Source organism: Rhinolophus sinicus, linkage group LG12 (genome assembly GCF_036562045.2).
Source record: "Rhinolophus sinicus isolate RSC01 linkage group LG12, ASM3656204v1, whole genome shotgun sequence".
Taxonomy (NCBI): Eukaryota; Metazoa; Chordata; class Mammalia; order Chiroptera; family Rhinolophidae; genus Rhinolophus; species Rhinolophus sinicus.
In genome coordinates this window covers 52,984,318-53,007,767 of record NC_133761.1, presented here as the reverse complement: position 1 = coordinate 53,007,767, position 23,450 = coordinate 52,984,318, and the positions used below count along the sequence as shown (strand labels likewise).

At 46.1% G+C, this 23,450-nt stretch overlaps 1 protein-coding gene across 2 annotated transcripts in view; it reads left to right on the top strand.

The window, feature by feature from the left end:
• Positions 1-23,450, top strand: part of SMYD3 (SET and MYND domain containing 3) — a 555,690-nt gene that overhangs the window by 454,814 nt on the left and 77,426 nt on the right. For both annotated transcript variants that reach the window (XM_019730893.2, XM_074316893.1), the window contains 2 exons: positions 7,938-8,025; positions 13,352-13,526. In XM_019730893.2, coding sequence (XP_019586452.1) covers positions 7,938-8,025; positions 13,352-13,526 — 263 coding nt within the window. The remainder of the gene's footprint in view (positions 1-7,937; positions 8,026-13,351; positions 13,527-23,450) is intronic.

The window sequence follows — 23,450 nt, the reverse complement described above, 5'->3', positions numbered from 1 at the left end:
TCAGCTGGATTCAAGGTGGCAACATGGCTGACTGGTTGGAGAAGGCTTGCCAACCTGAGAAGAGGACATCTATTGTGGGGTCAGCCGGCTCAGGGTGGGGGAGGGGAAGAGGCCGGCGCTTCCGGTTCCCAAGAGGGCACACGGTTCGGAACCCTCCCTGCTGCATCTTACTTGTGTATGTCACGTGTGGGCACTGAGAGCTCAACATGTTATGAAGGTGATTAAATAAATCACCTCGCAAAGGTCAGGGTTTTCATGGATGCACTGGGAACAGCACCCAGGTGACATCCCTTTCACCCGCATGACAGTTATACCCACTGCTGCGCTCACCAGGGAACCCACCGGAAAGTGCACGAAGGACTGCGCCTGTGGAAGTCGGGCATTTGGTCTGGGTCTTGGTGGGTGGAGAGGAGTTTGTCTGGGTGACTAAGTGTGTCTATGCCTTCCAGGCATAGATGGGGGGCTTGGCATAGTCGGTTCTTGATTAGCTTGTGATTCGCTCCTTAATCCATTAGGATAACATCATTTTCCTCCCTTCCACCAACCCAAGCAAACTACAGTCAGGCCCCTGGTGGCTCCATTTCCTAGGGAGGGCACTAAAAACTCAGGCCACCATGCCATTCATGACATCAGTGCTTTTAGAAGCTGCAAAGAAAAGAGAAGGTGTACCTACTCAGAGAATTATTATCACTGAAGAAACTTGGCTTAAGGGAGGTTAAATATCTTGGGGGGGTCACACAGCTATTGGAGCAGGGATGCAAATCCACATTTTCTGATTCTGAATCCAGTGGTCTTTTCACTAAGTTCTAATTATCGTGCACAGTTGCTTGTTAATTACTAATTAGAACATTCTGCAAGTTGAGTGTGCTTCAAGTTGAGACCATTCCTTCTTTTTTCTTCTCTCCCCAGTCCATAATGCCCGTCGGCTGGTTCGTGGTTGATATGATAATGGTGAATGCACTATTTTTAACCACTATTCTTTCACGTTATGAAAGAGCCTCTTTTCCCCTCAGGTTATATCTGAACTGCTTTCAGTTGTTTTTGCCAAAGGAGGTGGAAATTGGTTCCAGAAGAGATGTTTCCTGTGAATCATAAAGATTTTGAATGATGTTATATAGTAATCTAGTAGTCCCAGTATATTTTTCCATGCACCAGAGTACCTCATTCAAAGGCACTGCAAATTAAACTTTGTTTCCCTCCTGATTTTGAATTTCAGAACTTCCCAATCTGTCTCCTAAAGTGCACACACTGAATTTGAACCTCATGCTGCTTTACAAACAAAACAAAACAGGAAAAAAAAAAAACCTTCTCCTTCTTTTAAAACCCTAGAATTATTGAATTACTGGAAAAGTTTCTAAGTGTTCAGTAATTTTATTTCCCATCCCGTACTCATCTCTCTGCAGCGCAATCTAATTACAGTGCATAAGGATTAGATAACAGGAAGTCCTGGAAAGCAGATTGCAATGCTCCTTTTCCTTTTAATGCGAACCATCTGAAATTAGCCAGTGCAAGAGTTTCAACATCAAACACTTGTGAGCCAAGTGAACACATCTGTTTCAGTGTTCCAGATGCAAAGTACATCTGGACAGCTGCGTCTGATATCCGAACCTGGTAGAGAGAGTGGTCACTCCTCCAAGGACATGCTCCACCATTCCTGCTGGATTCCAACCTTACCCTATTGAAGAAACTCAGATTTCTAATTCTCTGTAACCACTGGCCCCTGGCAGGTATACTTCCTACCCTGAAACCCAAAGGAAGCATTTTGGGCCAATTGAATGTAATTGTGTTGAGTGGCACCCTTTTATGTAGTGGTGAGATTATCTCATATCATCTGGTACCGATTTTTTACAGTTACGGGAATGATGCTGGAGTACTGATTTATCAGCTACGTATGAGGGAACTTAGATGGCCTCACTGATTCGTTCTGGCTTAGATGAGGGCAGGCAACTGTGGGCCAAGCGAGCAGCAGGAAGCTCGGTGTGATGCTGGAGGTAGAAGCCGGGAGAGTGAACAGAGTGCACTCCCAGACAGCCGGATGCTGTGGTCAGAGAGCATGGGTCCTGAGCTAAGGCGGCGCTCTTGTGCTGGGGGACATCACATCGAGGGTCTAGACCAATATCTGGGCATTTGGCTTCCTGACACTACAGTGAGAACATACCCTTTTCCAACATACTCATCATGTGGTGATATTAGATACAAGTCAAGGCAGAGTATGGTGTGAAAAGAGTAATCTTCTATTTCCTTAGTTGACATTCTCCTTCTTGTGGAATTACAATATTTTATTCTTCTTATACTGTTACCCATGGATTATAGAAGACCACTCCTCTCTCTTTATTCATTTATTCTGTCACCAAACATTTACTGAATAACTTGCCATGCTGGCACGGATCCGGTCATGGTCCCTCAAGAAGTTCTGAGGCCAGTTGGGGAGACAGTAAAATAACTCACTGATGACAGCTGGTGCTAAGAGAGAGGTAGGCGGAGTGGTTATGGCGGCCGAGGAGGGTCAGCCTACCTCAGAGGGCAGAATCTGGGAAGATTTCCTGGTGGAGTACATTGGAAGTTGGGTCCAAAAGAGACAAATGGGAAGAAAGGCAAAGAAGTGAATGGAAGGTGGTTTCCCAGGAAAGAGCAGGAAACTGCAGGTCCTGGCAGAATCCAAGGGGAAAGAATTCCAGTGGGAAGAGTAGGTGCAGAGGCAGCAAGAATGAGCCAGGATGGGTCAGTGAGAGGAAAGGATGGGTGAGAATGAGAAGGAAAGACTGTTGAGAGCAATGAGTTTGCACCTGGCCACGGGTGGGGAAAGGGGGAAGAGGAACTTGAGTGTCAAAGAGAGGAAAGAACTAGGAGACTCATTCTCACTGCAATCCTGAGAACAACTGGCACAGTTCTTCCTTAAATTCACTATTTCCATGTGTTTATATTTAAAATGAGGATAAGCTTTTGAAGGACTTTTCTGGAGCTGTGCACATGTGTGGTCACCAGAGTTAGAGCTAAACGGGCCCTGTGCTGCTTCAGCCTCTAGAGTGGTCAAGTGCAGGGAATGTTATGGTCATCCAGACCCACGTCTCCTTTTACAGGTGAGGGAGCTAAGGCCCAGGGCCATTAAGCAAGTCAGGCCAGAGGCGCTATTGGTGTGGGATCCAGCATGTTCTTTATTCTCTCCCTCACCCCTCAGCAAAGTGAGCTTCCTCAGGAATCTTTCTGCTCATAGTCTAAATTCTTTTGACCACTTGTAGAACACTCAGCAATAGTACATTCAAATTTTAAAATACAGAGGGTGCCAAAAAAATGTATACACATATTAAGATATGTGTATTAATGTATTAAATGTGTTAAAATTGTAGTACTCAATATATACCAATCACAAAAGATGAATACAAGTCACGTGTGACTTCTGCAATGACAAGAGGTGCTCAAAGTGGTTGCCATCAGCGTCCAGAAACTTCTGATTACGGCAAACTACTGCTTGAGCAACATTGACCATTGTGTCCACTTGTATATTTTTTTTGGCACCCTCGGTATGTATATGAATGTTTTCCACCTACTGAGAATAAATTTCAGGAATCACCTTCTCAAGCCCCTTTTACATAGTAAAGCTGAAATTCAAAAAGGAAAAAATTTTCCCTAAGTAACTTTGTCTTAAATGATAGCAAGTGTCTTTGATATATTTGATTAAGAAATAATGAAATAAGGACATAAAAGATGAATTTCATGCCTCAGGGACTATGCAAAAGGACACACTAATTTACACTTGCAAACTGAAAAAATTGATTTAAATTATGTTTCCCTAAGTAGTTTCTGTTTACGTGCATATATTCTCTATATATGTATATATGTGTATGTGTATATAAAATGTTAGTTTTCTTCTTCCAGATACACACACACACACACACACACACACACACACACACACACGTGCATGCCTGAATCATCTGAATGGTCTCCGCCTGCCTGGTGTGGGGAGAAAGGAGACAGACCTCATTGTAGGGACCACTAGAAGAAGCCACGGAATGAAATAGGGAGGGTGGGGAGATAGGAGTAGAAGCGAGGTGAATTGGGCACATGAGAGAGGAAACTACCACCATGGCGGAACCCCCCAGGGAGTTGATAGTTAGCTGTTAGGGAATGGGGCTTCATGTGGCTCCAACATAAAGTGCTCTCAAGAGCTATTGTTTCTGAATGTCTGGAAGCAATTTCAAAGCCTGCCTGCTCTTCTGGTAAGTAAAGTCTTTGGCTCAACCTAAAGAATAGCTAATCAGATTATGGTGGGGATTTAGTTGTGAATATAATTCCCATTTGAAATGGTTCTGTCTGGGACCATGGTCTCACCCTGCGTGATGGAAGAGTCTAAGATCCGCTGTGGATTCCACATTGGAGGATTTTGCTGTCCTTTTCCAAGAGCTGGTGCTAGGAAGATGGTAGGAGCCGTGGGTTGAAGGTATTTTGAACTTACTCTCTCACAGACATGAGTTTCACCTCAAAGCAAGCCTAGGAGAAAAACAAATTTAGATTAAACTTGAAGACAGTGGAAAGAGCCTGGGCTCTGGAGCCAGACCAACTTGGAACCTTACCTCCAACAGGTAGGGGCACAGGGACATTCGCAGCAGTTACTTATGCTTTAAGCCAGTCCCGTGCTTCATTTGTAAATTGTAGGTATTGACGCCTACGAGGATTATTGTGTGGGATCATTGAAATGCATACTGGAGACATGTAGAACATCACCAAGTAAGTGGTAGGTGTCTTCTTCAGATCCTCCTATGGATGTGTAACCGAGTGTTTGTTCCTGGGCTTGGTGTGTGGGAGGCAGGATCACAGAATGAGAAAATAACCTACATTTAGCTCTGCAATGGGGAAGATACGACGTGCGTGCCAGCTACAACCCAGGAACTCTATCCACACTGGTCTCCTTGCTATTATTTCTGGAACGTTCAGGCACACTCCTGCCTCAGCACTGTGACACTTGCTGTCCCCTATCCCAGAACTCTTATCTCTTTCACCTGCTTCCGATCTTTACACTTAGATCACCTTCTCAGGGAGGCCTTCCCTGATTACCTGTTTAAAATGGAACTCCCCAAGGCCAGTGCCCCCATCCCCTGAGCTGTTGATTTGTTTTTCCCTCTGAAAAATATGTATTTTACACCCATGTGTTCTCTGCCATCCCATACTCCTCTGACTGCTTCACTGTAAACACTGATTGTCAAGTTTCTTTACTGCTCTATTCTCAGTGCCTAGAACGGTGCCTAGTGGGCCCTCAGTGGTCAGATGAATTACTTTTAGGCACGGGAGGGGCACGTGCCAAGTTCCAATGGCCAGAAGAACCGAAGGTGTGCTAGGCAGTGTATTAGTGTCCTGTGGCTGCTGTAACAAGTTATCACAAACTTGGTGGCTTCAAACAATGCAAACTTATTATCGTACAGTTCTGTAGATCAGGAATCTGACACACATCTCACTAGGCTAACATCCAGGTCTTGGCAGGGCTGTGTTCCTCTCTGGAGGCTCCAGGAAGAATCCATTTCCTTGCCCTTTCCAGCTTTTGGAGGCTGCCTGTATCCCGTGGTCCATGGGTTCCGTCCTCTCTTCAGAGCGAACAATGGCAGGTTAGGTCCTTCTCGTGTCACGTCACTCTGACTTCTTCTACTTCTCTATTCCACCTTGAAGGACCCTTGTGATTCCACTGGGGCCACTTGGGTCGTCCGGGACAGTCTCCTTAATCCCACTTGCAACTTTAGTTCCCCTTTGCCACGGAACCTCACGTAGTCATGGGTTCTAGGAGTCGCAGGATTGGGATGTGGACATCTTTGGGGGCGTCCATTTTTCTGCCCACCATAGAGTCTAACAATATGTGAGACACTTGCCTAGAGCCTCAGGCTTGAGCTGCCAGTAGAGAACTATAGAACGGGAAAATGTGATCATGAATGGCCATGGTTGTCAAGATTTAAGATGTGGACTTGTCTGGGAGGCACTGGGAAGTTGCTAAAGGCTTTGGAGTGTGGAGATAGAACTGAGGCTGTAGGACGTGCACGTGGCCTTGGAGCTGGGATTTGGTGGGAGATTGATATTCACCTGTTCAAAGCACTTGATTTTTATTTCCCTCTTGTAAGTACAGACAGCTGTGTGCTTATTTCAAATTTCCTAAGAGAAGTAGGGTGCACTTACGGTGTCTTTTTAAAAACCACACTGATATATTACACATACGCACAACACATTTACACAGAGACCCAGAAAGCCCTGTTACACAGACACACTCACACCAGCACACACATTACCTCATACACGTACCCTCTGAGTCACCCTGTTCTTGGGGGTCTCTTTTCTATGCATCCCCATATTTTTTTCTGCCCTGACACACCTGAGTGATATGTATTGTCCCACCAATACCATAGGCTTTACTCTGTCAGTGATTCTCACAGGCTCATTCTCCAAACCTCCCCTCATAGGCATGGAAGAATCTCCAGGGAGATGTATGTAGTTTGAAAAAGCCTGCCCTCCTCTCCTTTATTTTCACCCAGCACCCATCACCTCATTGGCCATGATTTGATGTAACTTCCTAGCGTGGTTCTTCTCTGACCCCCATGGAGAAGCTCATGGATATTCAACACCTGGTTTTGAGTAGTGTCTGATGAGAGTTTCTTACCCTTTGATTCGCCACTTTATGCAGCTGTCCAGTGGAACTTTCTGTGATTACAGAACTATATCGAATGCTTTCCAGTATGGTAGCCACAGCCACATATGGCTATTGACTTTTGTAGTGTGGACATGTAGGAAAAATAGAGGACCTGTTTACTAAACAGGAGGACAGACATTTAATAAATGGTAACTTGTTCTTTCATTTTGTTTTGAATTGCTGTTTAAATTATTGGGAACGTCTATTGATTGATTGACGTTTTGTTTTTGCAGGAATCAAAGTTGGTTCCCATGTATGAGTATAACTACCCATCTTTCTGTTTCCTGGCCTCATTTTGACTGATAGCTCCATATTGATGAAGGCGTATCTGTAGGTCTGCTAACAAATGATTCTTACTCCTGCCCCTTCCCCTTCCTGTCTTTTAGATATAGAGATATATCTATATTTATATATCAGCTTTATTAAAACATAATTCATATACCATACAATTCAGTCAAAGTGTACAATTTAATAGCTTTTAGTGTATTCACAGAGTTGTGGAACCATCACCACAGTCAATTTGAGAACATTTTCAGCACCCCAGAAAGAAACCACATACTCATTAGCAGTCGTTCCCCTATTCTCTCCAACCTCCCCGTGCCGCCAGCCTTAGCCAGTTACTAATCTACTTTCTGTCTCTGTGGCTTTGCCTGTTGTGAGCATTTCATATCAGTGGGGTGTTTCCGAAGTGCAGCCATGTTTTTAGCATCAGCGCTTCGTTTCTTTCCATTGCCCACTGCTATTCTATTGTATGGATATGCCACGTTTCAGTCATTCATCAGTTGATGGACATTTGGGTTGTAGCCACTTTTTTGCTATTATAAATAAAGCTGCTGTGAACATTTATGCACAAGTTTGTATGTGAACATATATTTTCATTTCTCTTCGTTATCTATCTAAAGAACAGCATTGTTAAATGATGTGGTAAATCTATGTTTAACCTTTTGAGAAACTGCCAGACTCTTTTTCAAAGTGGCTGCACCATTTTATATTCCTGTCAGTAGTGTGTGAGCGTTCCAATTTTTCCACATCCTCACCAACACTTGTTATTGTCTATATTTTTGATTCTAGCCATCCTAGTGGGTGTGAAGTGATACCTCATTGTGGTTTTGATTTGCATTTCCCTAATGGATAATGATGTTGGGAATCCTCCATGTGCTTGTTGGACACTTGTGTATCTTCTTTGGAGGAATGTCTACTCAGATCCTGTGCCCATTTTTCAATCGAGTAATTTGTTTTCCTTTCTGTTCCTTTAATTTGGCCTCGTCAGGATGCTGACATGCTAACTGGTGATGAGCAAGTGTGGAAGGAAGTTCAAGAATCCTTGAAAAAAATTGAAGAACTGAAGGCACATTGGAGTATCCTTTTTACCTGCAGATTGAGTTCTTTTGGGACATTGGTCGGAGCCTGGTGTTAATGAAGCCAAGACCAAGGTTTGACCTCCCCAGTGAGGTTCATAGTCACAGGTTGGGTTCCTGGTCCCAGTAACAGCTTGGGTACTGGCTAGGGAAGGTGAGGCAAGGTCACCGTGACTACCTTGCCACCTTCGTGTGCAAATCAAGTGCATGGCCCAGTAGTAGTAGGACAGTGAGTAGTAGTCTCTTCATAGGTAAAGGGCAACACATTCTGGTTCTTCCCACAGCCTACATCTCTAGCAAAGAATAGCTTAGAATCCTTGCAAGTTAATTGACTCAGATCTAGAAACTTCATATTAAACCAGCCCTGACTACAGTGGCTACGGGAGTTGCTGCACCGTCCATTTTCTTGGCATAAATTCACTTGATCCTTGCCCAACATGGGTGTTAGAGGCGCAGGCCTGCCACACGGTCAAAAATCCACGTGTAGTTTAGGTCGGCCCTCTGCATACATGGATTCCCAGCCGTGGATGGAAAATACTGGTAAGGACCCCGAGTGGGTCAAAGTTCAGCGTAAGGAGAGATCACTGTGACGGAGGTCATCTGGGAAGGCCCAGCTGATGTACGTGGGAGAGGTATCCCCAGTCACGGACAGGATTTGCACAGGCAGAGGCCGACGGGGGGGTCACATCTAGTAGAGGAGTTTACATGAGCAAAAGTGTGACAGAGGGAGACCACCGGTAAGAAGAAAGAGACCAAGACTGATAAAAAGATTGCCAAAGGTCATTCAGATGCCTTGAGTAAATGATATCCCGGGCATGGAGAAAATCTGCCAATATTCCTTGTCAAATCTACAATATTCCTGAAAAAATTATAAAGGATAGGAGAGGTAGTTAGACAAGTGTTCCTATTTTTAAAGGTGAAATAATTAATTTCTGAAATGGATAGCCCGGTGAGGTTTTGTTTGATTGTTTTGTGTTGTTTTTAGTAGTTTGGGTAAAGAATCTAGAATTGGTTGCTAAAGGAACGGAAGAGGAAAGTGTGGCCACCAGGGTGCTGCCTGAGTTCACTGAGAATAAGCGACTCTATAGAGCTGTGACTTTCTTTGGGGAGGTTTGTAGGTTTCAGAGAGATTGGATAAAAAGTAGTCAAGAAATGTACGCTACATGCTACTCGCACGACCAGGTATCATACTCAAACGTTGAATACCTACACTGAAAAAATGATGCTAATTGGATCACCGCCACTCCAAGTGCTTTGATTCTGTATCTTAAGTGAAAATGTAGAGCACAGGCTCATCAGATTCCTGAAGGTGTATAGAGGGGGAGTAGGCAGACGTCGGATGATAGGATCAAGAGTTCAAAGGATCCCTGAAGGCTTGAAAGGTTCCTGAGTCTAAAAACAGCAAATTCAACAAGAGTGTTTAGAAACACCTTCTATTTGGGTTCAAAAGTTTAAGTGTATAAATATGCATAAAGGTTAGCAGCAGAACACGTGAAAGAATTTAAGGGTTCTAGTAAACAGAAAAATTGACTAAAATTTAAGAGTATGCTATACCCCTCCTCCCCAGAAGACCACTATGATCTTGCAGAATAGTAGAAATAGAGAATAGAAAATGAGAAAGGTGGTAGTATTAGTCTGATCATATCTGGAATTTTCTATCCAGTTTGGGGTAGGACATTTTAAGAGGTATATAGAAAAACCAAAATAAGTTTTGAGAAGTGGAACCAGGATCAACATGGAATGTGACACCTGTCTAGAGACAGGATGGGGGTATCAGGAAAATAGTCAAATGTGGGAGCAAGAGAGCGATTCTCGGGCCCAAAGAGCTGTTACACTGCAGACGAGTAGATTTGTTCTGTGTAGTCCCAGCAGTGGAATTCGGGCCCGTGGAGGACCTGGCTACATTCACTCTCCATTGGACAAGGCTTTACTGAAAACGGGCTCTGTCACGTGTCTTACTGGTTGTAACCCACCGTAGGTCCAGGCAGGACTAAGAAGACAGAGCCTTGCCCTCACACCTCTCACACATATGTCATAAACACATCAATTAATATGTATTTTGTTAAAATACAGGCATAGCCTGTCTTACTGCACTTCGCTTTATTGCACAGATGTTGCATTTTGTACAAGTTGAAGGCAGGACCCTCCACCAGCACAGAGATTCCGCTACGCTTCGTTCCGGTGGTCTGGCACCGAAGCCACAATACCCCCGAGACCTGCGTGTGTGTATCTGAGGGGCATCGAGGGCACGGCAGTCAGCTTTGGGAGGTTAAAGAAGGTGTCACAGGGGAGGTGACAACTGAGTTCTCACTGGGAGGATTAGTAGGAGGTCACCAGGCAAACCCAGTGAAGGAGGGGAAGAAGGTCATCGGAGGGAGGGGCCAGGTGAGACGCACGTGATGGGGAACAGCGTGCTGCTCAGAAATTCCCTGTTGTTCAGAATGAGGGGAAGGGGACATGGAAAGGCCTTAAATCCCATGCACAGGAGATGAATTTTATAGGCCAGAGGAGACTGTGGGCGGATTTTAAGCAGGAGAGTAATGTGATGAGGTGAGGAAAAGCCCCTCGGTCTGACAGTCTGAGTCTCAAGGAGCTGATTATTTCCCAGGTGAATTCACTTTGTTCCCCTTCTCTTTTCCCCTAATCCTCTCATGGTCATTTGAAAGTTTTCAGGAAAAAAGGTATCTGTTCTGTCTATTGACAATCTCTTCTCTTCAGGTGGGCTCTGCTTAGGTCCGGAGCTCACGTCCTCACTGGAGCAGAATGCCTGGTAATGAACACCAGGCCAGTGCCAGTGACTGAATTTGTGAGCAAATACCTGACGGCATCGGCTTGGGGAAAAGCCTCTTAGTTAAAATTATTCATCTTTTTGCTCACTGGGGTGTTTTACAGGAAAGGTTTGCCTTGTTTGCCAGGAGACAGTTGCCAACATTGCAAAGGGAAATTGGCATGCAGTCCCTTCCAGCTTGCTGGGGTGGATAAAGCAGGTGTATTCCTATCGGGGCCGGAGCGTATCTCATCTGGCTTTTGCTTCTAAGGCTTGTCACTTCAAACCTCTTTAAAATGAGTTGGAGCGTATCTAACTGAATAGGCAAATCATAATGGAGGTCAAACAACACGATGTTAGAATAAGGTGCAAAGTCTTCCCACAGAAATGTCTAGTGTTGTGCAAGAGACAGTCATTCTTCCTGACAGTGCATCAAATATCTAATCCTGGAATGAAAAGCCACAGAGGTTAGCCCTGCAGACTGTTACAAAATCAGCATGTTGCCTAAGGTACCACCTCCCCCAACCTCTGGGGGATGCATTCAGCAGACTTTAAACATACATGTCAGATGAATACAAAAGAAAGTTGCCAACTCCCTTTTCTTCCATAATTGCACCTCTTCTGAGACCAGAGTCGGCTCCTCTGACACAGGACTCATCCTAAAATTAGAGAGTGCAACGTATGGGGAGTGTGATGCACAGGCCCTCAGACACACGTGGTGGTGCTTGAAATTCTAACCAGGGAAGTCATGCCTTTGGCGTAAGGTGTTGTGCCTCCAGGAGGCCCCCACTGAAAGAAAAATACATTTCCTGGGAGGGTTAATAAAGATATTAGCCCCCACTCACATAAGGGGCTTGATTGGTTTATCAAGCGTTTGCTAATGTTTTGGAAAGCAGTGTCCCGAGAGGGTGGATGCTAGAGGGGGTAGATTTTGCTGGAGGAAGGGATTAGGAGCCTTGAAACATACTCTCTGTTCAGGGCGGGGCTCACACGTGAGCACCCGGATGAAGAGGGCTTTGAGTTGGGAAGTTGGGGGGGCAGGAAAGCACTGGATAGTGAAGAGACTGGATTGTGTGGGAGTGGGGAGGGATGTGGGGGGATGGAAGAAATTTGATCAAACTTGGTCCACTGAACCATTTTCCTTAAGCCCAGTCACGCTCAGGGTCATGACACAGTAAAGGAAGGAGAAAGGCACTAGTGTTTGTGTCCTGTGTATTTTGTGTGTGACACTAAAGTTTTCTCCCTATGTCCCTGGCACCCGGAACTCCGCCTGGCTCACGAGAGAGCACAAAAATAATGGTTTACATAGGGTATCTTATTTAATTCTTACAGTGACATTAGGCATCTTTATTTCTGGCCTACCTCAAAGCACTTAGGTGACTTAATTGCTTAGAACCTCAAATCAGACAAATGGCAGGACTAGCTTAGATTTAAGTCCAGCTTTATCTACAAAGGCGATGCCATTTCTGCTACATCTGAAATCTGCCAATCTTCCTCCCTAGAGGAATTCCAACATATGAAAGCAGGTGAATTTGAAGCTGCGCAGGTCGAAGGTGGGGGAGGGGTGGGAGAAGGGCCAGCCCCTCCAGCATCCTCCTCGGCTGCCACCTCACCGAACACAGCAGCACAGGAAAGAAACCATGTGATGTCCCCCGCACTCCCGCTTCCACTGTGCTCCCGAGGGCATTCACCTCAAAGGGATTCGAGGTGCACCCCATACCCCGTGTCCTCCGTCTTCGAGCTGCCTCTAGAAGAGGGCAGGTAATAACAGTGAGCTCACACCAAGGTTCCTCGCGTGTCAGTTATGGACAAATGATTAATGAGAAAGTCACAGGTTCTCAGAGTGGATGTTGGGTCTTCTCACCATCCTTTCGAAAGCATCATTTCCCCCTGCCCACAATTTATGTGCATAAGCCATGTGCTTAAAATAGCTTCTATTTTGGGGGGTTTGAAATAAGCTTACCTTTTTTCAGTTAAATATAGGCTTGGGTCACTTGTACTGCATAATCAAAAACCTTAAATGTGAGATCCAGTGGAAATGAATTTCAGATTGCTTCCCTTAGTGTGTGCCCGTCGATTGTGTGTTGGCTTGCACGTATGCCCAAGCTTCAAATGGCACAGAAGCAGCAACGAGCTCTTCCTTTTTAAAAAGGAATCTTGTTTCAGATCAGGTTTGCAGCAGAAGCTAACAAGGGAAACAGTTGGAGACTGAACTAACTTCCTCTTTAGTTCGGTTTAGTAAAGAGCAGCATTCATTTCGTGACCGGGAGCAGAGAAAACAGGAGTGGGAAGAAAGAATAGTTCTTTGGCCTCTTAATTCCCCAAAGCGCAGGCTTGGCTAGAAGGTGGTTTGTTGATGTAAATAGAATTTACTTCTCCGAGGTGCCACTTACGCGTTTCTGTCTCTCAAGTGTGTTTTCAGGCAGCTCTTCTGCGCAAAACAACAGGTTCCTCCTTCCGTCCTGTGCCTGGGAGCTCTCCAGCCTCTTAGAGAATCCCGTTTTCCATTTGTGTTCTTCTTGGTGAAGACAATGAATCCTTAACTAGGGCGAATAACAGAGTGGGAACAGGTCCTGGCCATGTGCCAGAAGATCATAAACCGCAATTCTGCTCGGCTCCCTGACATGAACATCTATCAGCTGCGGGTGCTGGACTGCGCCATGGACGCCTGCATCAACCTCGGGCTGTTGGAGGAGGCGCTGTTCTACGGCATTCGGACCATGGAGCCATACAGGTAAGGAGAGGGCTGAGCCAGGGCGCCGGCGACGGGCGGCCCTCGGGAAGTCCTCTGGTTAGGACTTTTTAGCGAGTGTTCCCACCTGCTCCTCAGTCAGTGTGTGTGTGAAGCCAAACCTTGCTGTGTTCACTCCTTTGCACGTTCATGGATGCATTCATTCGCCGTTGGCAAAGCTCCTTCCGTGTGCCAGGCACTGTGGGTATGCATAAACTAATGAGAGGCTGTCTTTATGTGGAGACGATGGTTGCAAGACGGGGTGCCGCAGGCAGTGACAGAAACAAGCACAGAGTTCTGGGGGAGACCGGAGAGGCACACAAGTCAGACCTAGCTTGGGGAGGCTGTGTCATTAGCCTCTGCTGGTCCAGGTGAGGGTGGCTGGTGTGGCGCCCCAATCTGGCTGACAGGAGTGATGGTCGCTGCCATTTATCGGGGTTTTATGGGTAAAACACTCGAATCATTTGATCTCATGCCACCTTCTGACCCAAGCAGGAGAGCGGAGAGACAGCCCTGCTCAAACATGTCATTGAGGCAGGTGAAGGAGCTGTTGGTAATTAATTCTTTCTTGTATGGCCTCAGAACCTCTAGACCAGTGGCTGTTTTGTCCCTATATCTTCTTGTAACTAAGCAGAGCTTAGGCGAAGTCTGGTGCTGAGGGTTTGATGCTGGTGGGTGTGGGGCCCTGGTTTGCAGGGGCTAACAACCTAAGTTTGGTGGTGAAGACAGATGAGTCCAAGGGAAAGGGCACAGAGACATATGTCCCATCATCTGAGGTTGGAATAACCATTTCCAGCACAGAACAAGGTCACTCACTGCTGGGAAGATTCCCAAAAGCATCTGGGACCCGGGGAAGGTAGAGGAAGTCCCTGGAGCACAGGGGCATTGTGGGTGGCTCTGAAGACCATACAGACATGATGTCAGCCCTTCGGGGCTAAGCAGAGGGAAAATCCAGGTCTAAACCTATGCATTGTGGGACAGTAGGCGGGGGTGGTTCTACGTGAAGGAGGGGAGGGAGGCAGAGCCCAGCGCACTACCTGTTCACTGTTGAGGAAGAGCCTCAGGAGACAACTGAGAGTGGCGGGGGGGTGGGGGAGGGTTAGCAGGATCAACATCTTAAGAACAGAAGCACATCTAGAGTCCAGGATATCAGTTCAGGCAAAGGTAGGAAGCTGGAAGTGAGATACTTGGCCAGGAAGCCAGGCGTGTGCCAGGAGCGTAGAGCAGGCAGAGGAGGCACAAGCTCGCAGAGACCCCACCAGCCAGGCGGACGACACAGGTTTGTAGGGCAGGATGGCACCAGGATGACCCCAAGGGAGTTTTCAAAACTTCCAGAGGTGGTTTCTTCCACTGCCTTGTGGTTGAACAGCTTTGGAACCCAGACTGTGAGTCAGCTTTAATCAAACTTGTAAGAGATTGCCTTGAGGGCTGAGACTGAAGACTTTCCCATGAGCGTGAAACGTGTTTTCAGTATGATGAATCTGTGGCTTCTCAGAAAATATGAACGGAACACAAAGAGATAAGGCTTCGTTCTCTGAGGCTCAGTGTTGCAATGAGAGGCACGGCGGGGGTTACCTCTCTGAACTCCAGGGCTTGGTCTCGGGAAGCCAAAGCACAGGCTGCTGGGTGAGTGACGGACTCCAGCCAGGAGATGCAGACCGAGAAAGGGCTCCTGTCCCCAGGCCTCCCCAGCGCCCCCAGCCCAACTGCTGGATAGTGCTGGGCACGGGCGACCCTCCCTGCCCCGTCCTCCCCTTCCATTAACATCCAGGCAGCCTTCTGAGCACAGAAACTTTATGTTGGGCCACACGCCTTCGAGGCTGCTGCTTCTGCACAGATTTTTGAATCCTCTTTTCCCCACATCTACCGTGTTTCCCCGAATATAAGACCTAGCCGGGCCGTCAGATCTAATGCCTCTTTTGGAGCAAAAATTAATATAAGACACAGTCTTATTTTAATATAAGACCCTATCTTATGTAATATAATATAAGACTGGGTCTTATATAATATATAATATAATAATACAACACAATACAATACAATACTGGGTATAATATAATATAAGACCAGGTCTTATATTAATTTTTGCTCCAAAAGACGCATTAGAGCTGATGGTCTGGCCGGGTCTTATTTTCGGGGAAACACGGTACCAAGCACAGCTTCTTTGAAGGCCTAACTTACCTACCTCTTAATTAAATGGACGTTTTACTGACTTAAACCTCAGTCGAACAAAGAGGACTTTCTTGTGAGCATGGCCATGTCCACCAGAATATACTCCACGTTGCTTGGAATACATTTTCCCGGCGTTTGGCAGGTCACAATCTCTCTATAAATGAACACTCTATTCTGACACTTGGTGACAAATTTGCAAGCCTCCCTCGTTGCTCTTCCCTGGAGCTTGTTAAGGGGTTGCTCTGCAGTGTTCTATAGTTCAGGAAATCCAGTCTGCATTGATCCACTTCAATTGAGTGAGATCTGAACCGTTCACTTTCAAAGGTGCAGTAGAGGAAAGGGCTATCCATAATCCAGAACCAACAAAGAGAAATGAAAGGGGCGGATGCTGTCATACTTTGCTTTTTTGCCCCTGTATCTCAGACAAAAGTAAAAATAAGGAACAACTGGGTCAGATGCCCTGCAAGCCCTTTAGTAATCTAGAATGTGAGGCAGGAATCTGGAAGTTGGCAGTGTTTTTTGCCCCCCAAGTATGCATGAGGGAATTCTCACGGTGGGCACTTAGCCGTCTACACGGTCTCCCTGCAAAATGTACTGGGTGGGCTTCTTGCTCATCGTTAGCCAAGGACATGGGCAGTTAACTAGGCCGAGTTACCAAGAGTTGACTGGATTGCCATCTGCTGTAACAGTTTCACAATGTTAATATACTGTTTGCAATAGTCAGGTTGAGGTCAAGTCTCTAGTGGTGATTTTGTCCCTCCTGACCTTGGCTAAATTTGAACTGCTGACCTTGGAGGAAAAAGTGTCTACGTTCCATTTTTATCCAAATTGCTGCATTGCCCTCAGCTCCCCTCTTGCTACTCTGTCATTCATTTTTATTTAGTAGAAGTTCTTTTTATGATGTAACACAAAATTAAGTTCCTTGTGTTTCATAAAGTGAGTTGGAATTAATTCTCATACGACAAATTTATCTTAGCTCATAATATTTCTTCTGAGAGTGTCTGTGTATATTTCTGTGATTATATACATAGTCACTCTCCCTTAGCGTTATAAACATTAAACAGAATGAGAATAATTTGAAAGTATTTCATAAATTTTATTTAAATATGTAATTCCATCAAATGTTAACCTTAAGATGAACTGGGTTCCAAAAGTTGGTTTTGGTTTTTATAAATTTTATTGAGGAATATTGGGGAACAGTGTGTTTCTCCAGGGCCCATCAGCTCCAAGTCGTTGTCCTTCAATCTAGTTGTGGAGGGCGCAGCTCAGCTCCAAGTCCAGTCACTGTTTTCAATCTTTGGTTGCTGGGGACACAGCCCACCATCCCACGTGGGAATTGAACCAGCAACGTTGTTGAGAGCTCAGGCTCTAACCAACTCAGCCATCCGGCTGCCCCTCTGGAAGCTCAGCGGCAGCTCGTTGCCTTCATTCTTGTTGTGGAGGGTGCAGCTCACTGGCCCATGTGGGGATCGAACCGGCAGCCCTGTTGTTCAGAGCTCGTGCTGTAACCAACTAAGCTGTCCCCCAAAAGTTAGTCTTGCCAGTGGTAGTTTAGAACCTGGAAAGCATCTTCCTGTTGAAGAATGTGTTACAGATTATGGTGAGGTTGCCAGCTAGCCATAGTATCAGTAATGTATGCTATAAATTTGAAAAGAAAAAATAAAGAGAAAGAAATACATAAACACAATTGAACATAGTTTTAAAATTGATTTAAATTATGTTGAATACAAATTAAACTCGATCTTCCCTAGAAACCAGAGACTGATATGGAGAAACAGAGTCTTTTTAAGCCTTGAAGGGGACTTGCAGTAGATTCACACATGTTCTGTTAACTTAATTTTTGTTGTAAGAATAGTACTTCCAGGAAAAGCCATCTTCAAAAGAACACAAAGATAAAAACCACCCTTATTGCCCCAACTCTTGTCCCACTCCCTAAAACTAACCTTGGTGGTAACTTTCTTTGCTGAAATTTTCAGTGTATGTCCTTACAATTCCATTCAGAATACACTTCCATAATCCTTTACAGCCCCCATTCTTTTTTTATTCTCTGTTTTCCCAGCTATCCTCACACTGTCGAAGACTCTCCTTGACCCTCAAAACGGTTCACATGGGCTCTCCCCTTTTTCCTCCTTTTCTTTCTTTCTGTTTCTCCTTCTATTTTGTTTGTCTTGAGGACAGACTCATTTCCAACCTTCATCTGTTAAATATGCCTGGTCAGGTGGTGGGAGGGGAAGCAGGAGATGAGATGGATAAAAGGGAAGGAGAAGCCAAGATTTCAGAGACAAGAGAAAAACAGGATCACTCTCTAGCCCGCATTCTGTAACTTGCTTACTCACTTTACAACAAAGCGTGGACCTCTGTCCAGATCAGCTCCTGAATATCTGCCTCATTCTTTGTGACAGATGCATGGTATGTCCTCTCATGAATACACCAGCATTTGTAGATCAGTCCTCGTTGTTTCCCTTTACCTTTAAGACAATGTTCTGGTTAACACCCACCCGCTGGTGTCTCTGTGTACTGATGTGACTGAATCCAGAGGGGAAATCCATATGATAAATTTCTAATTGCTAACTTGCCACATCAAAAGTTCATTTTAAATGTAGATAACTATCACCAAATTGTGTGCGCCGTCCACCAAAATGTCGGTTTTCTCAGGAGGATTGGGAATGGATGGCATGATGTTTATCATATCTGATCTCAATCCTTTCACAATATGCAGGGCCTTCTTCTTGTCTTTGAGCAAAGCCTGCTCTTACAGGGTGAGAGTTGCTGGTATTGATTTTGTGGTCTACAAATAGCATATCTGTGGTGACGGGGATGACATTTTTGTGACTTACCTGGGTAAGAGACAGAAGAACAAGAACGAGGAAGGGCCCTAAACTGGTGTGTGTGTGACGGCACCATGATCAGAGCGAGAGGAGAGTTTTCTGTGCTTTGTTGTTAGAGAAAAAAAAAAATGGTCGAAAGGGTGGAAGTAAAACGCAGCTGGTCGTTTGTGTACATGACATGTTTACAACTCCGGTGTCTGTAACTCAGAGATTGCCAGTAATTACATAGCAGCCATATCAGTTTTCATTTTGTCAGTAATTTTTCAGCTTTTCCCTCAGAAGCTTTGGCAGATGCGTTGATAAAATGTAAGGTTTCATCGCAGCAGTACCTTCCACTGCTGTGTTCAAGCTGGCTTTTCCTCTGAAGACGTACAGTTGCTCCTATGTCATCCATCCATGTGACTACGCAGTGCAGGAGCCAGCAGAGCTTCCAGTGGGGATGCCTGGGAGAATGTGGGGTGCAATCATTCACCCAACACCTCCCTGGGCTTGCCTCCAGCCGGTCCCTCATCTGTCTGTGTCACACAGGTGTTAGGTTGCTGGGGGCAGTTTCCCTGTCAATGGAGCTCATCCCTGGAGGTAAGGCTCCTGGGCTGTTGTATCTAGTGTAGAACTTTCCTCCGTCACCCTCACAGAGTAGGACCTAGAGAATAAATCAGAGCCACTCCTCCCCCCAGGAGGGGAACTGAGTACGTGCACTTTTTCATTCAGTGTTCTGCTTACCTTCCCTGTTGTTCTGCCACCTTCCATGGTGAGCTTTACGGAATCATTTCACTAGGGGATGAACAAATGTTCCATCTCTGCTTACTGATGTGGACAATAATCCCATGGACACATAATCATTTTTTTTCCACATTGTAAATTTTCAATTAAAGGATCTGATGGCCGAACCCCTGTACAAGATGTTGAGCTCTGTGTATGTCTGCGGAAAATTACCTGGTATATCGAATCAAGGCCCCTTTTGCCTTGCCGCCTCTTCTGTGTGATTGATTTCTTAGCCGCAGCCCCGCCAGTTGACATTGGGGCAGCGACCACCTGCCCAGCAGTGGGGGGGAGGGGCCCATCAAGGCCCAGACACTTTTAATTTAACCTTTTTATTACCAGGCCATTTAATTTAATTCCAAAGGGCCCTCTTCATTCTGAATCTAGAAATATAACAAAATGACATATGAAGAAGAAGGCGAAGGAGAGAAAGGGGAAACGGAGGAAGAGGAAGCAAGAGAGGGAGGAGATGAGCCCAGTGACAGCGACCACAGATCAGGTGCCTGTTTATGAAACACTGACGTGAGCTCACAGCTAATCACGTCGCACAGGCAGGATCACCCAGAGCTCAGACGAGGCTTTTGCTCGGAGGGTAATGGGAGTAGATGAACCATTTCTCTGACTGCACTTTGCTGGGAAGCAGAGAAATGAAACAGCCCCTGCTTCTGTGATCTGCTCCTCCAAAAGTACCCTGACTTTCCTTTCGCCCCCACCACCTTCCTGGAGATGCCACCTCACCTGTATGTTTGGGGAAAGACATATTTACTGGCCAGCTATGCTGGGGGGTTCCAGCCCTGAGCCCACTAGTTGCACGAGAATGACCCAGCCTGTGGCCTCAGTTCCGGAACAGAAACCAAGGCCAGTGTGCATGGAACTCACCAAAGGCTCTGAGAGAGGAGGCAGGCGGCCATGGCCTCCCCGTCCTTCCGAGTACAGCAGCTCTCCTGCCCATTGCTGCCACCTCAGGCCTCTGGCACTTGATTCAGGTTCCCACAGAGCTTTGGCTGCCAGCAGGCTTCACAGGCCAAGCTTCAGTTCAAGTTGGCCATTTCCCATGGGACACAAGAAGATTGGGTGCTTCTACTGGGAAGAAGAGGGGGACCCACGCCTCGCCTTGCCTCGCCTCCAACATGCTGCAACATGTGTGAAGCCTGTGCTTTCTGTCATGGCCTGGGCACACAACACTGTGGTGTGGTCTCCCCTGGCTTCTGGACGGCTCCTACCCAACCATGTTTCAGAGGACACCACCTTCGGCTTCACTCTGGCTCACGTTGTTGAAATGTTCTCCTGAACTATCTTTCACCAAGCCCCTCTGTGCCAGGAGTACGAGATAAAGATATAGCCACTTTCTCCTCAGGCAAAAAATTAAACTGCTTGCTCCTTCTCCTGACCCGTGATGGGGACACCTGCTGTGCAGCTGTCCCCCTACCCCCGGTCTGTGGGTGCTTCTATGTGAACCCCGGTGGGTATGAGTCTTTAGGAAATCAGAGAGCTGCAGAAACCTCGATCCCCAGTGTCCTTAAACACTTAGCTACCTTAATTATAAGATAATACCTAGAATAGAGGGTCAGCCCTGAGAGATAATCTGGGCACTTTCAGGTCCTTCATCCCCATCTATAACTGACCAGGTGGTGAAGCATCAACAAAAATTGTATAAATATATGCAGTGACATTTCTGAGTGCCCCAGGACCATGGGGGTGGTGCTGACAAAGCCTGCAGCTGGACAGTCTGGCTAGAGTGACCTGTGACACGTGACACCACTTCTGTTTCACGTTTCAGATCTACCCGGACCTCCCATCCTCTCTTGGGGCAAGGATGCCAGTTCCTCTTTTCCCCAAACCCCCCAGCCATGGGTCACTGTGTCCATTCCCACATCTTCCTTGCCTCTTGAGCCCCCAGGCGAGGCCAGCACCCAGGAAGCACACACCTTTTCTCTGTCATCATCAGACAGTGAATATCAGAGCTTCTAACTTCAAATCAGGACTACTAATCCTGCATGACTGCCGCCTTCCAGGGAACTTGAACACAGACTAAGAACTAGAGCAGAGTCCACACGCCTGGAGGCATCCCCTTTGGCCCATGGCACATTCATGGGATGTAGTTACCCTTGCACGTAAGTGATACTATCTTTAGGGTGGAAAGAACATCTCTGAACAGAGCCCCATGTACACACCTCTGGCATAAAGATCTTTGGACCAAAAGAAGGGTCTGTCTCCATGGACTGCCTCGCCATCCAGCTGCCAGCTTGGGCTACCTACTCGATTATATTGGCATTTGTATTAAAAAGCATTGTTAAAGGCCTGTCCAGGTTCATATTCACATATCTACTAGGAAGAACCTGCGCAGACAGAGGTCCAAGGTCTGGTACCCGCATCAGCTTATTGCCCGTGGCCTGGCCGTCTGACTCACCTGGTCTGTACACACTACTGACCTCTGCTGGAAGCCGGAGGACCCACCCCCTGAGCGCCTTCAAACTAATCAGGAGTCCTCAAACCTTTATTTTAAAGCATGTGTAAAATATCTATCTGACACCACTTTTCTCCATTTGTCTTTCACCAAATCCTGCTCCCTCTCACCCTCCAAGCCCCTCCTTTAACACTCAAGCTTTCAGTGAAGGACCATTTCTCTGAGAGGTGCCAGACTGCCGTGGCCACACTCAGTCCGCTGGAAAAGGTTTAGACCAGGAGAAAGGCCACTAGCGTCTGCCTTCCACCTTTGGATAACTCCCTAGTTAAGCTTTTCCTCCAAGAAAACCTGAAGGGACCTGATCCCTGTGCCTCTCTCCATGGCAGTGTCCAAGGAAACCGAAAGTTCCCACCTATAGCTTTCACCCACTTCACAGATGCTCACGCTCCATCAACTCTTCCTTTTCCTCAGCTCTGATGCTTCTGGTGCTGATGGGAGGAGCTGCCTTCAAAACCCACCTGTTTCCGGTCTGGGCCTAGGAAAGCTTTCATCCTGGCTCCTAGACTTTCTCTCTGCCCATTGCAAACCCTCTGTTGCTTCCTGTCTTTACCTGGGACAAGAATACCAATACCCTTTGCCCCCAAATCCCACAGCCATTGGACCAAGCCCATCTGTTCTGACACCCACACCCACCTTAACTCTTGAGATGCCAGGCCACAGGAAATGACCTTTCTTCCGCCACGTCTGCCTGGTTCCCATTAAACAACCTCCCTGTGAGCAAGATGAAAGCCACACGCCTCCCTGGGATGAGGTCACCCGCCCAGGATACCACTTAGTCTTCTGTGTTCACCAGTGCACGTATGAGCAACGCACGTGCTCTGAGAGATGGTTGTCCATCTCCCTGTTTTGTGAAAGCATTTCCAAAACAAAATCATGCCCGTTGTAGCTTACTTTTTTTCTTTTAAACTTTCACAAGCCATCTCTTGAACACTTTGACTTTACCGATAGACAACCTTTAGTTGCTTATTACAACAAATTATACCCTAAGCAGCTGGATATCAAATCCTAGGGAATGTTTTGGGATGCAGTGACTTCCTCCTGTTGAGGCCATCTCTTGCTTGGTTGGCTCTGCAGCTCCATTTTCCCCTGTAGGGAGCCACCAGAAGATCAGGCAGGCCTGGGAAATGAGAAATGATGGAAGTAAGTTTGGAAGGCTCAAAAAGGACTGATTAAAATCAATTTTAATTTCTTAGATGTTTTGTGATTAAAAAAAATTTTTTTTGACCAACCCACTCACATGCTATTTATCTGTGTATTTTGAGTAAAGTCCATACTGAGTTTTCAGAAGTTCTCCAAGGATAGATGAATGGGCCTTCAATTAAATTGCACAGGTAAAATTGATTTGTCAAACCTCGTCAATTTGATCACTTATGGAGAAGAGTGGTAGGATTTGTAAAGAACAGTAAGAGGTCCTTGAAAGAAATGAAAGATGGGGCATCGATGACCCCCAAAATGATAGTTCCCAGTTTTTGAGATAGCTAAGTTATTGTGAGCACAAAAACAATATCCTTTGGGCTAGAGAGTACGAAGCTCATGAAAGCATACTGGCTGGAAAAAGAAAAAGTAATATCCTTATTGTTAGATGTGTCCAAGGGAAGTGGCCCACTGGTGCTAGGATCCTGGAGCCAGAGAGCAGTGGCTGCAGCCCTAGAGCACGGCAGAGGGTAGGAACTCAGCGAGCAGGGAGGGGGCAGAGGC